The following is a 21,890-nucleotide window of genomic DNA, read 5'->3' as shown; positions in this document are numbered from 1 at the left end:
ACGCGCGTACAGAATACAGACGCATGTACTGAACGCTGTTTGGTATTGAACATAGGTGCTTTATTGTCTACTTATTGAGTAAAGGAGTAACATCCTGATCAGTGATGGGCCTATCCCAGAGGACCACTACAACCAGGACCAACGTATGTCAAGTGACCCTGGAGAAGAAGACCAGCTGTACATGGGGACCACACATCTGTATGGTCCCTTGAGCAGTAGTCCCTTGAGCAGTAGTCCCTTGAGCAGTAGTTGCCTTGGACAGTTTCACTGTAATCACATCCTCTGATATGACATGCAATGACATCATGCGATGACATCATGCCATGCCATGTGGGGTCATGTGATCAACAGTACAGTGTACATGCCTACTGATTAGTTGATAAGTGGTACATACATACATACCTTGACATCATCGCCTGCAATGCTCTTCTTCCACGTTAACTGAACGCAGCCGTGCAAACACACGCACGCATGCACGCACACACACACACAAACACACACACACACACACACACACACACAGGCATACGATAGAAAGGGTGCAGCATTCGCTTGAGAATCCACAAGCTTTCACGGACTACACGAGCAGGTGGATCAATCGAACCTTTCCACAAAAATTCAAAAGAATATCCCACGAGACTGCAAAGACCATGGTGAGCTGGCAAGAGTGTACATGACATCATCGAATGCTAGACATGCCGCTAGCTAGATTGTACATGATCGTACACTAGATACTAGTAAGCCAGTCCAGAAATCTCACACATGTTTTCACATCTATTACCCAGTATCTATGTTTTGCAATACACTGCATGGCATTGGGTGTCCTTGAAAGGTGAGTTCATAGGTATGTAAAATAGAAGAGAAAACATGGGAACAAGTTATGAAGCAACTATCCACGACTGTAACAAGATGATAAACAGTCAGAAAGTGCGATAACAGGGCACACAAACTGACAGGCTACTGAGACCTTCAACGACCTGACACCTTGCTCTAACACATCTCCATCATAGTGAAGTGCTATTATTTTATTTTATTCCAAGCAATACATGGCTGGGGTAGCCAATGACCACTTTGCGTGGCGATTGCAGGGTTTTTATAGCCAACCACGGCTTGCTAAGTGTGGGTCTTCCCAATGAAAACAAACCGAAGCTTAACTGCCGTGGTCCCTACCTGAACTCGATGGCCGGACGGTTTGATTTCAAAGTCGAAGTCGTCGCTATCGTCCGTTGGTGATGACGCCAGGGCTTGTCGAGTCTCGGCACAATAGTCAAACAGATCACGGTCCACGTCACATGCCATCTGATGCAGATTGTCACGGCTCACTGGTATCATACGGGGAACGTACACGTACCCATGCGCACGTACATGCGCACACACACACACACGCACACACACACACACACACACACATACACACACACACACACACACACACGCACAAACACACAAAACATGGCAAATTTTCACCAAGCTACAATATTCACTGGACTACAATAATAGAGGCTTAATCCCGTAGCTATGCAGAAGACGTTACTTCAGTAACGTCTGGCGCTAGCCAGGGTCCACACAGCTTTAATTTGGTATTTGTGTGTTTGTTTGTGTGTTTGTGTCACGCCTGGCGTTATCCCGTATCTGTCCCGTACCGTACCGTACAATCAAACACAGCTGGCCACATACAGCTGGCCGCAATATTCAAATAGGGCTTTCAAACGCAAGATCATAACGTGAAGCAACTTGGAAGAATGGGTATGAAAGCGAAGTGTATGGGGGAATGCATGTAGAGGGATAGTGCGGGTTCGAATCCCAGGATATGCCTGATAAAAATAGGAGAATTAAAAAAATTATAACATCCCTATGCTTTTTTTGCCGTCATCAAGGCGGTAGACGGTATCGTATTACCCTCGATCGTACCTGTCCCGTACCGTACCGTACCATCAAAGACGGCTGGCCACAATGCATATTCAAATAGGGCTTTCAAATGCAAGATCATAACGTGAAGCAACTTTGAAGAATTAGTATGTACTGTATAAGCAGAAATATTTGTCTGGAATTTAATTTCGTCTTTTTCGTCCAAGGAGCTTTTGGACTAAATTAAATGTAGGACGAATATCGATTTGTCCAGCGTTTCTATACACTCTTATGATCCATGGACGAAATTTTCAACCGGACGAACTCCTTTTCTTTGGAGGTGGACGAAATTATTGACCGACGAAATTTTCTGCCTCTACAGTACGCGAAGTGTATCGGGATATGCATGCAGGGCGCGCGATAGTGCGGGTTCGAATCCCAGGTTATGTCTTTAAAAAAGGATTTTTTTAGAATTTATAACATCCCTATGCTTTTTTTGTCTAGGTCATCAAGGCAAAAAAGCATAGCGTAGGGCCCTGAGCTTCCAAGCTCTCTCGTACGCAAATATTAAATGCGGTCATCGTGCATTAATTTGTATTGAGCACACGTTAGCACATATGGAGTGGAAACCAGTGCAAGTTTGAATTAAGATTTGAATGTCAAATTTGCAAAGAATGGCAACTTGCAAGCCACGCAAACAGTGCTAGCTTTGAACGGCAAACCCGTGGTTGTGCTCGTTACTGCGCCACTTCTTTGCCACTCCATGCAAAGCACCTCAAATGATGGTGTAATGATGGCGTAATGATGGTGTAATGATGACGCAATCGCCTAGCCTCTATGCCACATCAAGAGTTCCATTCAAGATATAAGAGAATGCGACATCCGTGAGCGCCGGATGATGGCCATCACTGGACCTAAAATGCACAATCAGTGACACGCTACTGTTTCTGGACAGACAAGCAGTAGCACCATGTAACAGCACTACTGAGTGGTGAAGCTGCACAGTGCACACAGCCATCATCAACTTGATCTCGGCCACGCAACGGTCACTACGGTATTGACGGGACCACCCTCAGTCACTACGGTATTGACGGGACCACCCTCAGTCACTACGGTATTGACCGGACCACCCTCAGTCACTACGGTATTGACCGGACCACCCTCAGTCACTACGGTATTGACCAGACCACCCTTTGCCCCAGGTACCCCCAACCCCCACCCCCACCCCCAGCCAGCTATATTGGACCAAGCCAGCTATATTGGATGGCCCCTAGGTTGTGTTGGGCTTGTCGTGAGGCCACACGTCTATTCAGTCGCCGCTTGTAGTGATTTCTGGGTTCGGTCACTGAGAGCCAGGGATGCGACACATGATTGTCTTTAAATTCTTTACTTTGCTAGTATCGAAGCAATCCACTGTGGCAGCAGCTAGCTAGCTGAAAAGCTCGGTAACTAGACAGGACACTGTCTACACGCATTGTAGAAATTGGGACCTTTTCCAACTTCGGGCAACAGAGTGTCGCTGTTGAGATTGTGAACATTTTTTTTCAAATTTCGACTTCAGATTGTCACTTTGTTGAGATTGTGAGTTTTAGAAATTATTATTTGGACAACAGAATGTCACTGTATAGGTGAACAGGGATTTATCAGTGCAAGTGCTTTTCGTTTGCAGCTTCTTCTCGTACCTTGGCATTTCCATGCTTGTCTTCCATCGGTCAGCAGCAGATCGAAGCCGGCTTCGTCTGCATCTCGCCAATCAGTGAGTAAATAATAGCAGCCGCTGTAGCCTGCTGGCGATACCCGCTTCAGCTTTCTACGCATTGTAAGTGCTGCCTCAACAATACAAATACAATGTCATGTAACTTATTTGCAACAGAGCTAGCTCTGAAAGAGAAGTAAATGAAATTGAAAAACGAGTTGAGTGTTTTGATTTTGAAAAGTGTGCGCGACACGTGTATACACGGACTGTGTACACGTGATCGTTTGACACCGGTCCGATCCGGTGCGCCACCCACCATGACTGTACATCAGGGAGTCGTACTCAAACTAGGGAGGTGACACGGCACAGAAATCCGTGTCACAGGGGTTGACTCGCACCCTTGACCCCTCGTTGTTATTTTTGGAATAGTTCAGTCCAGTCCAGTCCGAAAGGTCATACTCGGATCGACTCGCCTTCTGTACTTCACCTCCAAGCGTGCCGTGCCGCATGGGTGTCTAGTTTTTTGAAATTATTGAGGCAGCACATTTCGTTTACAGCCCATCACTCGCCAGTATTCTTTGAAAGACTACCAGCAATTTGTTTAGCTCCTGCCATGTCGGAACTACTTGATAGCAGTGATGGCAACAGCAGCAGTTATGAAACGGCGTGTAGTGTTGCGGTAACTGTTCAGAACTTTTCAGAGTCGTATCCTAGGTTAATCCGAATACTAAAAATTGACCCAAATTGCACATAACACGAAGCTGGTTTTTGAAAATTGTAAGTCGTGTATCTGCCCCATTTCTTCTTTATGACTTGCACAATGCACCAGTCTTCCTAAACAACACATTTATAGCAGGGGTTAAGTACCATATAAGAGAAGTACAGCCAATGATATTGTCATGTCTAAATACTACAATTTTGACACAAATTACACATAACACGAAGCTGGTTTTTGAAAATTGTAAGTCGTGTATCTGCCCCATTTCTTCTTTATGACTTGCACAATACACCAGTCTTCCTAAATAACACATTTATAGCAGGGGTTAAGTACCATACAAGAGAGCTACATTGTACATGTACATCTAGTCATTCTGTCATAAACAGCCAGCATTTTTCCTGCAGCAGTCACACCACCATCATCATTATTTCCAGGGAAATCCTCTTACATTGTCAGCTCCTACGTCGTTAGATACAATAGGGGGCTGTAGGACCGGCTCGTCAAAAATAGAGAACCTGAACAAGCGTGCTCGGGACGTCTGAGCAATCGTAGTATGCCTGAGCACTCCAATAAAAACTTGATCAATGGCAAAATCGTTCGCCACAGAAAAATCATACTTTGCGGGTCTTGCGTTGCACGCTTGGAGGTGAAGTACAGAAGGCGAGTCGAACCGAGTATGACCTTTCGGACTGGACTGGACTGAACTATTCCAAAAATAACAACGAGGGGTCACGGGTGCGAGTCAACCCCTGTGACACGGATTTCTGTGCCGTGTCACCTCCCTAGTTTGAGTACGACTCCCTGCTGTACATTCATCTGTTCATTGATTGTAGCAACCAACTACTTAAATCTTTGAGAGTAGATTACTCTTGGTATACCCAATGGGGGGTTTTAATAAACTAATTACTACCGGTAATTACTTTTAATTATACTCTTCATTGTAGATCTACCAAGTACATGTACCAGCAAGAGTACAGTCTTTAAAAAACTCTCTTGGCACCAGTCATTCACCAGCACTTCACTGATTCAGTGCTCAGCGAGAGGGAGAGGGAGAGAGAGAGAGAGTCTACGGCAGAGGATATCACTATCTCTACATGGTTGCCTCACCAGTCACATGGAGGGGCACACACATCACACGCACGGACTTGCCACTCCACACAATAATATTACAATGCATCCGTGATGATGCCATCAGCACAACCACTGCACTGAGCGATAGTGTTAGTAAAAGACAGGAGAGAAGTGCCAAGACCAACTGTACACCGGCCAAACCGACACCTCGCAGCACATTACAGCTAGCTGCAGCCCGCAACAGCAGTGACGGCAGCAACAGGGGCAGTGCCGGTAGCATCAGCACTATGAGTTCCAACAGCTATCCAAGACACGCACAACCGGTGCTTGCAATGAGTTAACTTAAACTACCACATACAGTGCAGCATATGCAGTACAGTACAGATGTCGTACAGTACAGAATATAGTACAGTACAGATGTCGTACAGTATCATACATATGTACAAGTACGAGCTGTGAAGTGTGATACGCCAGACAGAAAGTGATTTGCAATAGCCAGGCGGGAGTAACACATACGGATAAAAGACAAGGATGGCGTGAGACAAGGATGTAGTGAGACAAGGATGTCGTGAGATGTGGGAGTTAGTGGAGCAGTGGCAAATCAGCGGGGCTTTTCATTGTGTTTATTTTGCCCGTAAAGGAGGCCTGGACACATTAAAAACAAAACAACAACAACAAAAATGGCGACGGTGACAAGAACAAGACAGGAAGCGGAAGGAGAGATTCACTGTCAGAGAGAATGGACCGGGGAACATGCTAGGGTTGCAGCATGACGAGGGCAGAGCGCGGCACAAGTACGGTGGTGTAGTCACTCGTACTTATACCGTTACACAATTGCGAGACTAAAAGACAGCAAAAACAACATCTTCTCAATAACCATGCTAAGCGTCCACGGTGCCAGTACACACAGTTAATCTAAACAAACAGAACTAAAATCCAGTTTTGAAGGATTATTGTTGCTGACTAAAATACCATGGTCCAGCCCAGTCATCAACAGTCGAGACATGGTGATTTGGAGGACAGCTAGCTCCTTCCAGCATCGAGGCAGGGTGGTTTGGAGGACAGCTAGCTCCTACCAGCATCGAGGCAGGGTGGTTTGGAGGGCAGCCAACTCCATCAAGCATCGATGCAGGGTGGTTTGGAGGGCAGCCAACTCCTTCAAGCATCGAGGCAGGGTGGTTTGGAGGGCAGCTGGCTCCTTCAAGCATCGAGGCAGGGTGGTTTGGAGGGCAGCTGGCTCCTTCAAGCATCGAGGCAGGGTGGTTTGGAGGGTAGCTGGCTCCTTCAAGCATCGAGACAGGGTGGTTGGTAGGGTAGCTGGCTCCTTCAAGCATCGAGACAGGGTGGTTGGTAGGGTAGCTGGCTCCTTCTTGTCTACCGACAGTGAAAGATGGTGTCACCATTGCGGCTGAGTTGTGGATTGGCGCCCATCGCGCCTCGAGTCCTGTTCGCGAAGCCGCTACCAGGTGTGGTGCTGCTGATTGTGCTGAAACGCTCATAGCTGTTGATAGTCCAGCCGTTGCTGGTCGCGTTGCAATGCCCATAGCTGTTGATAGTCCAGCCGTTGCTGGTCGCGTTGCAATGCTCATAGCTGTTGATAGTCCAGCCATTGCTTGATGTGCTGCAATATTGTGAGCTGTTGATAATCCAGCTGTGGCAGGTCGTGCTGCAGCCAATGTAAGAGTCGTTGGTCGTGCCGTAGTGTTCACAGCTGTTGATAATCCTGCCGTAGTGTTCACAGCTGTTGCTGGCCGCGGTGCAAAGCCCGTTATTGTGGCTACTCCGGCCGTTGCTGGCTGCGGTGCAATGTCCATGGCTGCGGCCAGCGAAAGAGTTGTTGATTGCGCCGCGGTGCCCAAGGCTGCCTGTGTGGATATCCCAGCCGTCCCCAAGGCTGCCTGTGCGGATAACCCAGCCGTCCCTGGCCACAACGCAATGTTATCAGTACATTCATTAGTAAGATTAGAGCCCGCAGCCGGCGGCAAAGCAGGTGGCATCATTAGCGCTGCGCTGGAAGCAGGGCTATTCGCCACAGCAGGATTCAGACAAGGAGAACCCGAAGAGCTTCCATCACACAATGTCCTAACAGACAAGACCGGCGAATAATCAACTGTCTCATCCTTTCCAGAAAAGTCCAGCTTCAGAGGCTTCCATGGCAATGCTGCACAGCTGCTACGCGCCAGAGCGCCTGCCGCCATGCCTACAGAGAGACCTCTGCTCTCGTGTGACTGCGTTTCGGCACGACGCTTGCGTGGAGTGGCCGGCGGAGTGGCCGGCGTGGGAATAGCCTTCGTTGCCACGGCAGAACCAGAACTATTAGTTACTGTGGCAACCCTCGGTGGCATGTGCCTTGCCATTGACGACGGTGATGATGACGACGACGCGGAGGTGGCTAGTTGCTGGCGTAGATCGTCGATGCAGCGGTCGCTTCTCTCCAAGGCACGCTTCAGCTGGCTGACCTCACGCTCCAGCGAGGCCGTGCGACTCTCTTCGGCGGCCGCAGCGTACCGGTTGGGCCTGGGCAAGTAAAGCAATGCCGAGAACAAGACCAGAATGATTAATAAAACTCGGATGGTGAGCCTATAGTAATATGTAAAGAGAAAAGGACCTATAACTTTGGAGATACTATCTTTGTCTCAATGTCCCAATGCCTCTGTCAGTTTTGTGCCTTGTTGTCCCACTATCTGACTGTACATTATCTCGTTGCCTTGGTGGACTGTTAGTCATAAATCGTCTCTTATAGGTCCTTTTCTCTTCACCCTAATGATTACTAACGCAATAAATAGAGCAAGCTGCGCACTCAGTACAAACACCATAAGCCAATCTTGTTTTCATGTAAATTATTCCTTGAACGTTTTCGTGGCCATCTCTTCAAAAGGATTACTGGCAAATCAAAATTAATTCAAAACTCAATATAAATACGCACAATGCAAGTAGCACCTTACCCCCTAATTAGCGCGAGCAATGAGAGCTGAAAGAAAATTATATGATTGCATGGCTACTTTCTGGTTGCTAATTTATATCATGTTTTGTCACCTGATATTGTTGATTGGCACGCAAGTCGTTACCCGAAACAAAGGACTTTTTCGGTGCGGCCTAATCATTACAACATCATTACAACATCATTACAACATCATTACAACATCATTACAACATCATTACAACATCATTACAACACCATTACACCATCATTACAACATCATTACAACATCATTACAACATCATTACAACATCATTACAACATCATTTTGGCATCATAAGCACTGGTTACCATTCCATACAAAGCATATACTGTAATTTCTCAAATTTTCGGTGTACTTTTATTTTCGGTACTTTCGGTGCATCTGTTTCATACCTAAAACTAAAATTTCAATACACCGAACAAACACACAAACACCGACACACATAATCCAATAGGGAGCTGCTTCTCTGTACCTAAAATTTCTGTTCACCTAACCTGGCCCTTTGCCCTCATATCGAAAATATCGAGCACCGAAAAGTTCTGAAATTAGAGTACCGTAAAAGCCCGTGATAAGGCCCTGGGCGGAAACGTCGGTGAAGGTCAAGAACATGAGCGCTATTGTGGGCCCCGGGTGCTATTTTGGATAAATGATATCATCCTAATTTTCACATCATGCAGTACTGCTACAGGTACGTATAAGGTTAGCACAGTGCACAGTACACTATGCTTCTACTACAGTACTGTGCATGCACGTGGAGATGTGCATGCACTGCACTGAGTCTGTGTACTGTACACTACACTGCAGTACACTCAAACGCCTCTTATCCGGACGCCTCAGATACGGGCACGTCTCTCTACCGGGCACCTTCAGCTTGAGTTCCTATAGCACAAATGCTTCGAATTTGGGGGTTTTGAACTTTTTTCCGTATGAGGAAGTGCTTATTATTCACTGCCAACCTATGTATTCCACACATTTTTATCAATGGGTTCCTTTTGTATCCTGAACATGTGCAATACGTTCCAAATAAACTTCTTCAAAAATGATATGATACATGGTAGATGAGTTATCCTGAGATACGGGCAAATCTGAGATACGGGCAGTGCCCGGTCCCAAGGTGCCCGGATAAGAGACGTCCGAGTGTACTGTACATGCACGTGGAGATGTGCATGCACTGCACTGAGTCTGTGTACTGTACACTACACTGCAGTACTGTGCATGCACGTGGAGATGTGCATGCACTGCACTGAGTCTGTGTACTGTACACTACACTGCAGTACTGTACATGCACGTGGAGATGTGCATGCACTGCACTGAGTCTGTGTACTGTACACTACACTGCAGTACTGTACATGCACGTGGAGATGTGCATGCACTGCACTGAGTCTGTGTACTGTACACTACACTGCAGTACTGTACATGCACGTGGAGATGTGCATGCACTGCACTGAGTCTGTGTACTGTACACTACACTGCATGCGCGCACGGCTGTTACGTAGATCACAAAATCGGACATTCAAAATGGCGTCATTTTTTTGAAACTTTTTGAATTTTTGAACGCGACGGCCCCCAGAGAATAGCTGAGAATTGCATTTTTCACGTTGGTATCCAGGCCATTTTGGCTCCTATCGTCTCCCATCGACACGGTTTACCATACAACCGCGATTTTCGTCCAGGGGAAGCTTCAAGGAACGCATTGATGCCTTTTGGATCGTCTTTCCCAAGAGGCGACAGGTTTCTGTCGCCATGTCGCCTCCACGTCCTTTGTTCTTTCGATTCCCAAAACTGCTCTACTTTCATTGCTGCCTACATCCCGGCGCCGAGTTTTCGCAGCTGCTTGCTGTGTTTTTGGTGGCACTAGAGACCTTCTATATCTCGAAAATCGCGCTCTTGTCCCAGATCGCGCAAAGGAAGTCTCGATCGCGCATCGACATTTTAGCCTTGTTTGTTGCTTTCTGCTCTGCGATGGAGCACCACTCGAGTATTCTTGAATCCGTGTGTCGCATTGGTGGCCAAAAACTTGCCAGTGCTAGTCACAAAACTCCATATCCGGTGAAGAATTATGTTGAAGAGATCGGCAAAGTTTTTAAAATTGATGTTTCCAAAGATTCCCCTGACGTGCATCCCCAGTACATGTGCTCACTTTGTCAATTTGCTATTGCACGTTCAATGAGAGATGACACATATAAGTATTGTAGTGGGGGCTGCAATGGCCCAGTTACATGGCAACCACATACGAGATCTAACTGTGCCGTATGTAAGAGTGATGCTGTAGGAGCCAAGGGCGGCCGTCCACCGAAACGGAAAGCCGTCAGTGAACTGCGTGGCCAAGCGGCAAAACGACAGACATCAACGGCATCAACATCAGCTGAACTGCCAGAAGGCAGTCCTAGCTCTCAGCAAAGACGCACCAGCAGCAGTAGCAGCGGTGACACCAACACAATAGCACACACCACTGATAGTCAAACATCCGCAGTTACTTTGGACGAGATTTCGGCGCACGCAGCGCCTATGTATCGGGCTGAAGCAGCATTAGAGAAAGAGCGGTTTATTGACAGTGGAGCTGTGCAGGAATGCATGATATGTTTGCAAGTGGTAAATGGAGCAGTTCAAGCCAAATGCTGTGAAAATATATTCTGCTCAACATGCGTGCACACGTGGATGAAGAGTCACAATACATGTCCAGTATGCAGACAGCCAATGGCACTGGCGACACTGCAGAAGCCATGCAAGCTAGTGTGCAATATGGTTAGCAAGTGGGGTGTACATTGTGACTTCCATGAACCAGCATTGTCGGGTTGCCCAGCAACCGTTCGCCTCCATGAATTACGAGGTCATGTCACATCATGTCCGTTCAATCCATCCACATCCTCAGGAACGCCCATTCGTACTGCAACCAAAGCTGCAACAGTGGAGGAGATCTTAGCAGCGTCACCATCAAAGCTACGGGGCGATGTGAGTGACAGACTGACCTGTCACCTTGTGTCCGCCAAAGCAGAAGATGGGAGGCTGGAAGTGAAAACCAGCAGCCAAGGAAGACCGCAAGTTTTCATGCGAACAACAGTTGGCAGCAAGCAGCCGGAGGAGGCATCAGCCAGGACGCTGAAACGACGGTCACTGGAAATGGAGCGCATCACAGAGACAGTTTGCACCACAGCAGATGCAACACGGCATGGCGTTGCTGGACTTGGCGCTACCAGCATCAAACCACCTCCAGGCACTGCCCTTGCCATCAAGGCCGATCTAAGCCTTCCTTGGGCGCAACTCCGGAAGCTGCGCAGATGGCTCCGCTCCTTCGGAGTTCAGCTTGAATCGGAGAGAAGCATTCGCTCATTCATAGCCACCACCTTGCCGAAATACACAGTGAAGCAGCTCCCCTTTGTCAAGCGGACTGGCGAGTTGTCACTTGCTGCAGCTGTCTACTTTCCAAACCTAACCGACATCATTATCCACTACCTCGACATACTTGACAGCGGCAGTAAGCTGACATGGCATGATGGCGCCATCCCAGAAACGGAGATATGGGTCAAGCTGGGCGGTGACCATGGTAAGACAACATTTAAATTCGTGATGCAAATCGCCAACACCATGCATCCAAACTCACTCGCCAACACTGTGCCAATCTGCGTGTTTGCAGAGAAGGACTTGCCGGCAAACCTGGAAACTGCACTCTCAATGTATCGGAACCAAATTGCAGAGCTACAGGGCCAGAAATGGAAAGGCAAGACCATTGTGCCTTATCTGTTTGGTGATTACGAGTACCAAACCATGAACTACGGCTTGTCGGGTTCCAGTGGCGTAAGGCCTTGCCTCCATTGCTTGTGCACGAAGAAAGACATGCAGGTCCCACCAGCGAACCGCGACGTACAGTATGGAGCACGGTCCTTAGAGAAGATGGCGGAGGACTATGCACAGTTTACTAGCGCAGGTGCTCTGCTGTCAAAGGCAAAGCTGTATAACAACACCATCCGACCAGTCCTATTGCCAGTGCCCGTTGCGAGCGCCATTATTCCAGTGCTGCACCTAGACCTCGGTGTATTCCCGTGGATCTTTGATGTATTCACACGCGAGGTCCGTCTTCTGGACATGCAGCTTGCAGAACAATGCGACGCTGAAGAGCAAGACAGTGGACGGTTTAGAGCCTTGTCAGCTGCAAATCACAAGTTGTCTGGCTGCAAAACAGCGTTCTCGGAAGCAACAGCGAAAGCCACCGCTCTGGAGAATCATCTGCACTTCATCGTCTTGTTTGGCCAGCAACAGGGCATGGCGATAGAAGCACTCGCAGGCGTGCTACAACGGGAGGTTGAGCAAGCACAGACCGACACAGAGCAGTGTAGCTCACAGCTGAAGATTGCTGAAGACGAACTGGCCAAGTTGCGCCGCAGCAAGGATGTTCTCGGCCCGTGCGAAGCGTCCATAGAGCCAGTACTGCAGAAGAACATTATCCATCGGCAGGCCTATCACGGCGGTGCTTTCGTAGGGAACCATATCCACCGTGCCCTCAAGCCCGCCGTGATCACAGCTATCACTGAGGCCCCAGCAATTGTCATTGGAGATCGGTGCCCAGCTCTGCGGAATGACGCTCAAGTAGTCAGTGAGCGGTACAAGTCCCTGTTCAGCCAGTACGCAGCGTGCAGATCTTCCTTCAGCCATTGCAACAAATGTGGAGAGGAGGAACTGCAGCAATTGGAGCTCTCCATTGCCTCGTTCTTACAGAAATGTCGGAGCGAGGTGGTGGAGAGAGGCTTAGGTCACATCACTCCAAAGCTGCACCTCCTTGAGGAACACACTGTGCCGCTGATGCGGAGAGTGCACGTCGGGCTTGGTCTACTATCGGAACAGGGCGCGGAAGGAATTCACGCCGAGTTCAACCTGCTGGAGAAGAGATACGGTTCCATTCCCGGCGAGCTTGAGCGCCTGCATGCTGTTGCAGAACAACACCTCGTATGCACCCTGCCAGACGTTGCAGATCAACGGCCCAAAGTTCGATCGAGGCAGCGGACTGCTCCATCGCAGGCAGATCAACCAGCCAGTCCGCCATAACACTGACTACACGCAAAGCCAGAGAGGTAAGGTCTAACTGTTCACTTCTACTTCCTCCAATAATAATTCTTCTTCTTGATGTTTTCGACAGCAAGACTTCTGTTCTTACTTCCTTGTCGTTTCAAAAAATATTTGGGTTTAGACCGACTTTACCGAAAGAAAGTACTAAATCCGGCGAAATTATATAATTCTATACATTTTGTACTAAGTCGATAGGATTTCAGTAAATCCGCAGCGTTTTCAAACTTTTCGCCGCCATCTTGTTAGATGTCCACTGCGTAACAGCATGCAGTACTGTGCATGCACGTGGAGATGTGCATGCACTGCACTGAGTCTGTGTACTGTACACTACACTGCAGTGCAGTACTGTACATGCACGTGGAGATGTGCATGCACTGCACTGAGTCTGTGTACTGTACACTACACTGCAGTACTGTACATGCACGTGGAGATGTGCATGCACTGCACTGAGTCTGTGTACTGTACACTACATACACTGCAGTACTGTACATGCACGTGGAGATGTGCATGCACTGCACTGAGTCTGTGTACTGTACACTACACTGCAGTACTGTACATGCACGTGGAGATGTGCATGCACAGCACTGAGTCTGTGTACTGTACACTACACTGCAGTACTGTACATGCACGTGGAGCTGTGCATGCACTGCACTGAGTCTGTGTACTGTACACTACACTGCAGTACTGTACATGCACGTGGAGCTGTGCATGCACTGCACTGAGTCTGTGTACTGTACACTACACTGCAGTACTGTACATGCACGTGGAGCTGTGCATGCACTGCACTGTGTACTGGGCCTGTGATGTCGCCCATGGGCGTTCACACGGAGGTGGGTAAAAAAATGAGACAAGAGTGTTGACACACGGCACTTGGGTGTGTACACGGGTATACTAGTAGAGGGCGTATTAAAGGGGAAGTTAACCCTTTATGGGTCTCACATAAGCGAAAGGGTCGTATGTGACCCTTAAGCTGTGTTCACAACTGGCGCGTGGACGCGGTACGCTTGCGGTTCATGCGCCCCCAAACGCGCGCTCAGCCTTTCACAAAAAACAGCAATCCGAGTCGTATTTGGCGCGTGCGACACCTTCGAGTACTAATTTTTTGACCCCGCCAGTCAAAGTGACTGGCATGTACGCTGATACGCGCCTGATACGCGCTGAAAATTCCAACATGTTGGAAGTTCCATTTCGGCGCGTTTCCGTACGCATGGCGCCCCAAAAGCCAGCAAAAAATACGCACAAACGCGTGATTTCACGCGTACACGCGCCAGTTGTGAACACAGCTTTACAGTAAAGTCGCATTTTCTGTGAGTTTTGTTGCTAGGAGACAACTAAAATGGTGCTCCACGCATAGCTGAGGTCCAAGGCTTTCCAACGGTGTAAAAAACAACCATACTTACCATACAAATTTTTGCAGTATCGATCGACTGAAGTCTGGTGAAATTGGAAAAGACGACCATCCGCCATGCGCGCATTTCGCGAATGGGAGTGCATCTCTTGAGGCCGTGTCAGAAAAGCTTTCTGAGGACACTGACGGCACCAGTCTAGGCTGGGTGTCCCTGGAGGATTTCCAGTGTAATGTCGTGAGAAAGAGAGCTCCGTTGAGTCCTCCTAGCTCAAATAAATCGTCCCCGAATGAAGAAATCAAATTTACCAACCAGCGAGGAAGCACAGCAACAGCAACGTTTACAAGGACTTGTCAGGTGTGATCAGCTGATCCGCCTGGCCGTGAGAATCACGGCATGCGTGACATCGCGCCTGAGTACTCATTTGAGCGAGAGTGAATCTGACGCGAGCGGAGCTGAAGTGAACGAACCAAAATTGTGATATTGTGGAACTGTTGCTGCTGGTGCATCGCCGATGGCGAGGTATTGGAGTTCAAGGACGGAATTAGGAGCATATATTCTTCACCAAGACGTAGCGCTTACCTGATTGTTTATCATAGGACTTCAGCTCCATCACGAACTTGGTATGCACTTCGCGCTGTGATTTTTGTGTTTTTTGTTCGCAATTGTATTTTCTCTCAACTTGAAGGGCTACCACGGGTCATACCCTTGCCTGGACATAGTCATATTTGTGTTTTCTGGGCTCGTCCAGGCATACAGATTTTGAAAATATATAGTTTACCCATACCTACAACTCACAGAACTTGAGTTATGGCTGGTTGTTTGTACGCGTGTTTGCTTGACCACCCCTCACATACAGGTCGTCCCTCGTTAATACATAATCTCTGGGACTTGACAAATGTTATGTATTAACGGGGTTTATGTACTAAACGAAAGTGTACATAACTTGCTTGTATACTAGAATTTTTCACTTTTTTCAACTTTTCTGAGTGTTTCTTGCTGCCATGACTAGGGAGCGAGATATTCTTGATTCCCTCGATATAACATAAAAATTATGTTATAACGGTCACAGTCAGCGAAGATTCTACAGTTTACATGATACATGTCCAGCCGTTCCTGTATACAGTCACTCGAAAAAAAACAGAGCTTTGTCGGTTTGTGATGTGCGCTCTGATTTCTGAGCTAATTGCATCCACAAGTAGAAACTAGAACACGACGTGCCTCCACTGGAAGGCCAAAAGACCAACAAATTATGTACTATTGAGGTAGGTGGCATGCGGGTACGGAGAAATGTTATGTACTAACGGGGTTTATGTACTAACGAATTATGTACTAACCGACAAAATTTGTATGGAAGTGACCACGTTTCGTCCGGGACTTGAGATTTCTTATGTACTAACGGGGTTTATGTACTAACCGGACTCGTATTAACGGGGGACGACCTGTACATTGAGTAAGACCCACAAAGGGTTAAGGCAAAAATTAAAATTTCACCAGTTGTAGTCTTCGGGGTGCCGAGTCGAATGGTCTTGGTCCGAGAAAGCTGAGACGCTCCCTTCCTACTTGAATCCCAATCGAACTCGCGCACTTCCACCGAAACTGGGTGACTGCGCCCAACTAGATGGGGATTTGTATGCAAAATGTCACTAAAAGCGCCATTTCGTTCTTATAAAAGCACGGATGACCGCGATTGGCCCATATGTTGTAGTCTTTTGGACGCTGAGTCGACTGGTTTTGGTCCGAAAAGGCTGCGATGCAGCGTTCCTCCTTTATTCCCAATCGAACTTGGTTGAACAAGCGGTCACGTGCTCCTGCGTACACCGTGCCTGCAGGGTACAACAGAAAATAAATTATTACTAGCCTGTTTGACCTTTTTTGGGTGCAGTCCTGTCACTCGAGTTGAACTCGAGTTGAACCTTGGTGTGAAAGTAATTTTTAGTTGTCGCCTGCTGGCGTGGTCACCAGGTGATCATTTGGGCACTCAGGAGCACGCGACCACTTGTTCAACCATGTTCGATTGGGAATAAAGGAGGGACGCTGCATCGCAGCCTTTTCGGACCAAAACCAGTCGACTCAGCGTCCAAAAGACTACAACATATGGGCCAATCGCGGTCATCCGTGCTTTTATAAGAACGAAATGGCGCTTTTAGTGACATTTTGCATACAAATCCCCATCTAGTAGGGCGCAGTCACCCAGTTTCGGTGGAAGTGCGCGAGTTCGATTGGGATTCAAGTAGGAAGGGAGCGTCTCAGCTTTCTCGGACCAAGACCATTCGACTCAGCACCCCGAAGACTACAACTGGTGAAATTTTAATTTTTGCCTTAACTTCCCCTTTAACGGGCTTTTAAGGTACAATGTAGTCTACACGTCGCTCGCATACCTATGCAAAGAACATCTCATGCAATGACATCATCGCATCGCATCTATAATTCTACACAGAATATCTCAAGCAATGGCATCATCACATAGCAATGACATCATCACGTAGCAATGACATCATCACGTAGCATCCATACGATACGTGAGTTCACAACACTGGGAAACGAGATTGCAACGTGAAACATACTTCTTTGGCGACGACGTCACCAGCTCTTGGCGCAGGCGGCGGATTTCCTGCGACATTATCGTCCTCTCGCAATCTGTTTTCTGCTCGCTCTGTTGGCAAAGCAAGCGAAGAAACAGTCATTCAAGAAAATCAGACTTGGAAAACGGCAACACGTGGTGTACAGTAGTGGCGGGCGCCGGAGAACGGCCAGGCTAGAATTTCACCAAGCAGGAGGCTGATCATCGTGCGCATCCAGTGTGGCCGTGATGAAAAGTAGAAAAAATTATTCCCGGTTTATAATCTGAGGATTGTTCCCTCAATGTGACCTGCCCCTAAGGTGGTGGCGGGGGGGGGGGGGGGGGGGGGCTCCTGGAGGATGACGATCAGGAAACCTTGACTCAAGCAATTTACTCCACGCAAAAAACCGTTGTGCATTGCCAAATATGAAATGTATGAGTAATGCATGTGAGTACGCTGGGATCAGCAATGCACTGTTCAACACCCCAGACGACCATGCCCAGGTGGCTGTGTGGGGTGTTATGTGAGTACGCTGGGATCAGCAATGCACTGTTCAACACCCCAGACAACCATGCATAGGTGGCCGTGTGGGGTGCTAGCAGTACTAATTACGTCATTGCGCAATGGGCGTTTACATGTACACGTAGCTCGATCTCCAACGCTATCAGTGCACCCACCTTTCGCATTTCGGAAACGGTCGCTTGCAGTGTAGAGCAGGTTTTGGAATAGCGGGCAATGATCTCCTTGCACTGTGCGCATGGCTGCTGTTGCTGTTGCCGTGGCGATGCAATGCTCTCTGATTGGTTTGACACCGGCGTTGGAGCAGCCTCAGCACTGGACGATGATGACGTTGACACTGGCGGCAGAAGACTGGTGACGGCGTCCTCCATCAGAGACACACGAGTCACCAGGCCGTTCTGCAGCAGGGACACCTGCTTGCGCAGCTGGTCCACCTCACGGCACAGGGCCTTGGTTTCTTTCTACAGATACACACACAGACACACACACATACACGCACAGACACACACACACACACAGACAAGCACAGCACACGTGCATTGGTACTGACCCTGAAAGTATGCATGGAATACAGAGAGAGAGAGAGAGAGAGAGAGAGAGAGAGAGAGAGAGAGAGAGAGAGAGAGAGAGAGAGAGAGAGAGAGAGAGAGAGAGAGAGAGAGAGAGAGAGAGAGAGAGAGAGAGAGAGAGAGAGAGAGAGAGAGAGAGAGAGAGTGAGAGAGAGAAAGTGAGTGAGTGAGTGTGTGCGTGTGAGAGAGAGAGAGGGAGAGAGCGAGCACAAAGTACTGCTGGCCACACCAGTAGAACACAACTGAGCACACTGACCTTATAGCCTTTGGCGAGTACCTTGCTGCGTGCGTGGAGCAGTTCAATACGCGTCTGCTGGTCGTCCTTAAGAGACTCCGGAGTTGCGTCGCCACCTGTGAGTCGAAAAAGCAAGACCACAACACACGTCGGGTGGATGGCTGGCGCAGTGTAAATTAAACTTTCACGCGCTGCACGCTCATCAGGCAGCCTGATTGTACTTTAGAGGAGACGTTCGCTGCTAGTCAGAGTATCACAATTGCTTGCCCAATGATCGCAGACAGAATGATCGTCAAACTCTGTGAGTGAGTAGCACCAGGCTTTTCCTCTCCTCTCAGCAGTACCATTCAGTGCAATGATACGCGTACAGTCATGTGATAGCAGTCATGTGATACAGTTATGTGATAGCAGTCATGTGATACAGCCATGTGATAGTCATGTGATACAGCCATGTGATAGTAGTAGTAGTATTGACATATCCGCGGCAAGCCGCTTATGTACAACGGCATGGGAGAGGATAACAAAAAATGAAAATATATTGTTGGGGAAATCCACGCTATTATCGAATATTCAACAATGACGGGTGTGGGGTTATACCAAATTCCCATAATGTGGAAGTACGTTATTATTGTTGAAAGCACTAGGTGATCTGCACTCTACAATGTGACCTGTGCGATTATATCGTTGAATGATTGCCTGTTCCGAGCCACCAAACGCAGTGTCTCCAGGTCCTTCAGACTCCGGAGACGCATGGACGTTGCCTTGGCTAATTCGTTGTCTATCACCACTGGTAGGGTGATGCGCGGGCGTCCGCGCCAGCCCCGATTCTGTCGCTGGAAATACGCTGTCATGCTCACCTGCGCTGGAGTTGCTTCAGGGAGGCGTAGAATATGACCAAACAGTTTCCACCGTGCTCTTCTGCTTAGTACGGATATTGGCTCGGCATTGCAGCGGGTATATAGGTCTGTGTTGGTGATAATTTCCGGGTAAGATATCCCTAATAGACGGCGGAGCTGCTTTCTGTGGAACGCATCCATTGCTGTAGCATCCCGGGATGAAAGCACCCACACGCCACAGTTGTAGGTCAAAATAGATAGCACAAATGCATCAAACAACCTCAGGCGGGTTGCTTCAGAGATAACTTGTCTCCGCATCCACAGGTTGACAAGTGTGTTGAAGGCAGCTGCGGCTTGCTGGCGCCGGCGCTTGAGGTCTTCTGTGACTCCGTACAGTGAACCAAGCAACCGGGTGGACCTCCATCGTTCCTCACCTCTTCTTGCAACAGCCTCTTCTTGGTATAGATGGGTCCACTCGGTCTTGGTAGGGTTGATGTTGAGGTTCCACTCTTTGAAAACTACCTCTGCCTCTGTTAGTGCGCACGCTAGATGTTGACGGTCCGTGGAGTACAGGTTAACGTCGTCCATGTATGCTGTTTCGCAAGGTATGGACATATCGACAGTCGTGTAGGCTGTCCCTCCAATATTCAGTATGGCAGGTCTTGGCGATATCCTGGGACGCAGGCAACGCATTGTCGCTTCGAGATAACAGGTGAATAGCACCGGCGACAAACTATCTCCTTGTGGGATGCCTATTGATGTTGGAAATTCTGCCGAGAGCGCATTCTTTATCTTCACTCTTAGCCTTGTGTTGTGCAACATCTCCACCATTCGTACCTCATCTGTGTTAACTATTTGTTTCATTACCTCCACCAATCTTCCCCGCTGCACTGTGTCGAACGCCTTGCTCATATCCATTCCGAGGACCGTACATTGCCACTTGAAACGTTCAGCCTTGGCTGCCAGCCACCGGCCACACCAGACAATATCCGCGGTACTCCGACCCGGACGGGAAGCGCTCTGGGTTGGAGATAGGTAGGAGTCAATCTTTGGCATAATCCTGCGAAGTGTGATTGTTGACAGGCATTTGCGTATAGAGTTCAAGAGTATTATTGGCCTGATACTGGTTAGCGGCCCTCTGGGTTTCCCTGGTTTCGGGAGCGGGATTAGTGTTCCACATCCAAGATCCATTCCACTGCCATCCGCAAAACATTGGTTTAGAATGGCAGCGATCTCATGTGCGACCCTCTCACCAGCATGCTTGAACAGGTCCCCGGGGATGCCATCCGGCCCAGCTGCCCTCTGCGATTTGAGTAATCTAATTGCCAGGGCAACGTCCGCAGCGCTGATCCTATCTTCAAGATACTTCGAGCCCAGTGGTCTCAGAATATCATTTACTGCAGATGGATCCCGAAACTGCTGCCTGAAGTGGTCAGCTACCTTCTCTGCCGCTTCTTTATCGTTGGCGATTATCCGTCCAAGAGCGTCATGAACAACCAATGGCGCGGGAGACTGCCGCCGCAGCAAAGAGGCTGCTTGAAAGACCCTTGCATTGTTTTTCAGCTTCTCTACTTCTTGAGCGAAGGAGTCCAGGCGGGCTTCAGAGTTGTTCCGGGCGATATCTCGTATCTGGTGTAATATCTGATTCCGATCGCGTTTCAGTGATTTCCTCCCGTCTGGGCATTTTGTCGAGTCGATTTTTACCCGCAGTTCTTTTTGTTGTGCTGATAGAAGGGCTATGCCAGGATCATGGGCTTTTCGGCTACATTCGGCTCTCTTTTTATATCCAACTGTTTTTGTTGCAGCCGACTCCAGTGCATCCCTCACACCTCCGAAACGTGCCTCAGCTGAAACAGTTCCCTGCTGCGTTTGTTGCGTTGCCAGTGCTTTGTCTACCTCCTCCTGGAATTGACTACAGACCTGGGGGTTCTGAGTAAACATCGAGGTGTTGAAGCTACGCTTAGTTGTCTGGTTTCCCTTCCGCCAGATTGGAAATAACGCACGAAGCTGCAGTGTGGCAATGACTATTCTGTGGTCCGTTGGTGTCTCGCAGCCTGCATAGCTACGTGCATTACACAGCAGTGGCTTGTGTTGCGTACGGCAAAGAACAAAATCGATCTGGTTGTAGACAGGTTGTGGGCCAACTTCTCCACTCCCAGGTCGCCGCCAACCCGTCCATGTGGTGGCTCTGGCGGTGTTGAAAAGCTGTATTGGCCAAGAAGGCATCATTTTCAATTGACCATTCCAACATGTGTTGTCCGTTATCATTTCTGGCGCCTCTGCTGAAGGAGCCTAGCCATTTACTTTCATCAGCTCTCTTACGAATTCCAACTTTGCTGTTGAAGTCTCCAGCGATGAAGCATAGAACTCCGCTTCTCGTTGTATCTTTCCATACAGTCGACAAGGCGCTGTAGAACTCCTCTCTCAGCGATGGGTTCCCTTCACAGGAAACAGCGGTAGGGCC

General features: G+C 48.5%; 2 protein-coding genes across 2 annotated transcripts in view; both read right to left on the bottom strand.

Moving 5' to 3' along the window:
* LOC135809694 (DNA repair protein XRCC4-like) overlaps positions 1–3,750 on the bottom strand; it is a 41,838-nt gene extending 38,088 nt beyond the window's left edge. Inside the window, exons 1-3 of the mRNA XM_065323111.1 lie at positions 3,531–3,750; positions 1,171–1,322; positions 403–441 (exon numbers count right to left, since the gene is read on the bottom strand). Of these exons, the coding sequence (XP_065179183.1) occupies positions 403–441; positions 1,171–1,322; positions 3,531–3,666 (327 nt within the window). The 5' untranslated portion in view covers positions 3,667–3,750. The remainder of the gene's footprint in view (positions 1–402; positions 442–1,170; positions 1,323–3,530) is intronic.
* A 1,678-nt stretch (positions 3,751–5,428) lies between these two features.
* Positions 5,429–21,890, bottom strand: part of LOC135809576 (proline and serine-rich protein 1-like) — a 21,232-nt gene continuing 4,770 nt past the window's right edge. Inside the window, exons 3-6 of the mRNA XM_065322956.1 lie at positions 18,612–18,706; positions 17,945–18,247; positions 17,271–17,359; positions 5,429–7,850 (exon numbers count right to left, since the gene is read on the bottom strand). Of these exons, the coding sequence (XP_065179028.1) occupies positions 6,284–7,850; positions 17,271–17,359; positions 17,945–18,247; positions 18,612–18,706 (2,054 nt within the window). The 3' untranslated portion in view covers positions 5,429–6,283. The remainder of the gene's footprint in view (positions 7,851–17,270; positions 17,360–17,944; positions 18,248–18,611; positions 18,707–21,890) is intronic.

This window comes from Sycon ciliatum, chromosome 1, assembly GCF_964019385.1.
Source record: "Sycon ciliatum chromosome 1, ocSycCili1.1, whole genome shotgun sequence".
Classification (NCBI taxonomy): Eukaryota; Metazoa; Porifera; class Calcarea; order Leucosolenida; family Sycettidae; genus Sycon; species Sycon ciliatum.
This window is presented reverse-complemented; position numbering and strand designations above follow the sequence as displayed.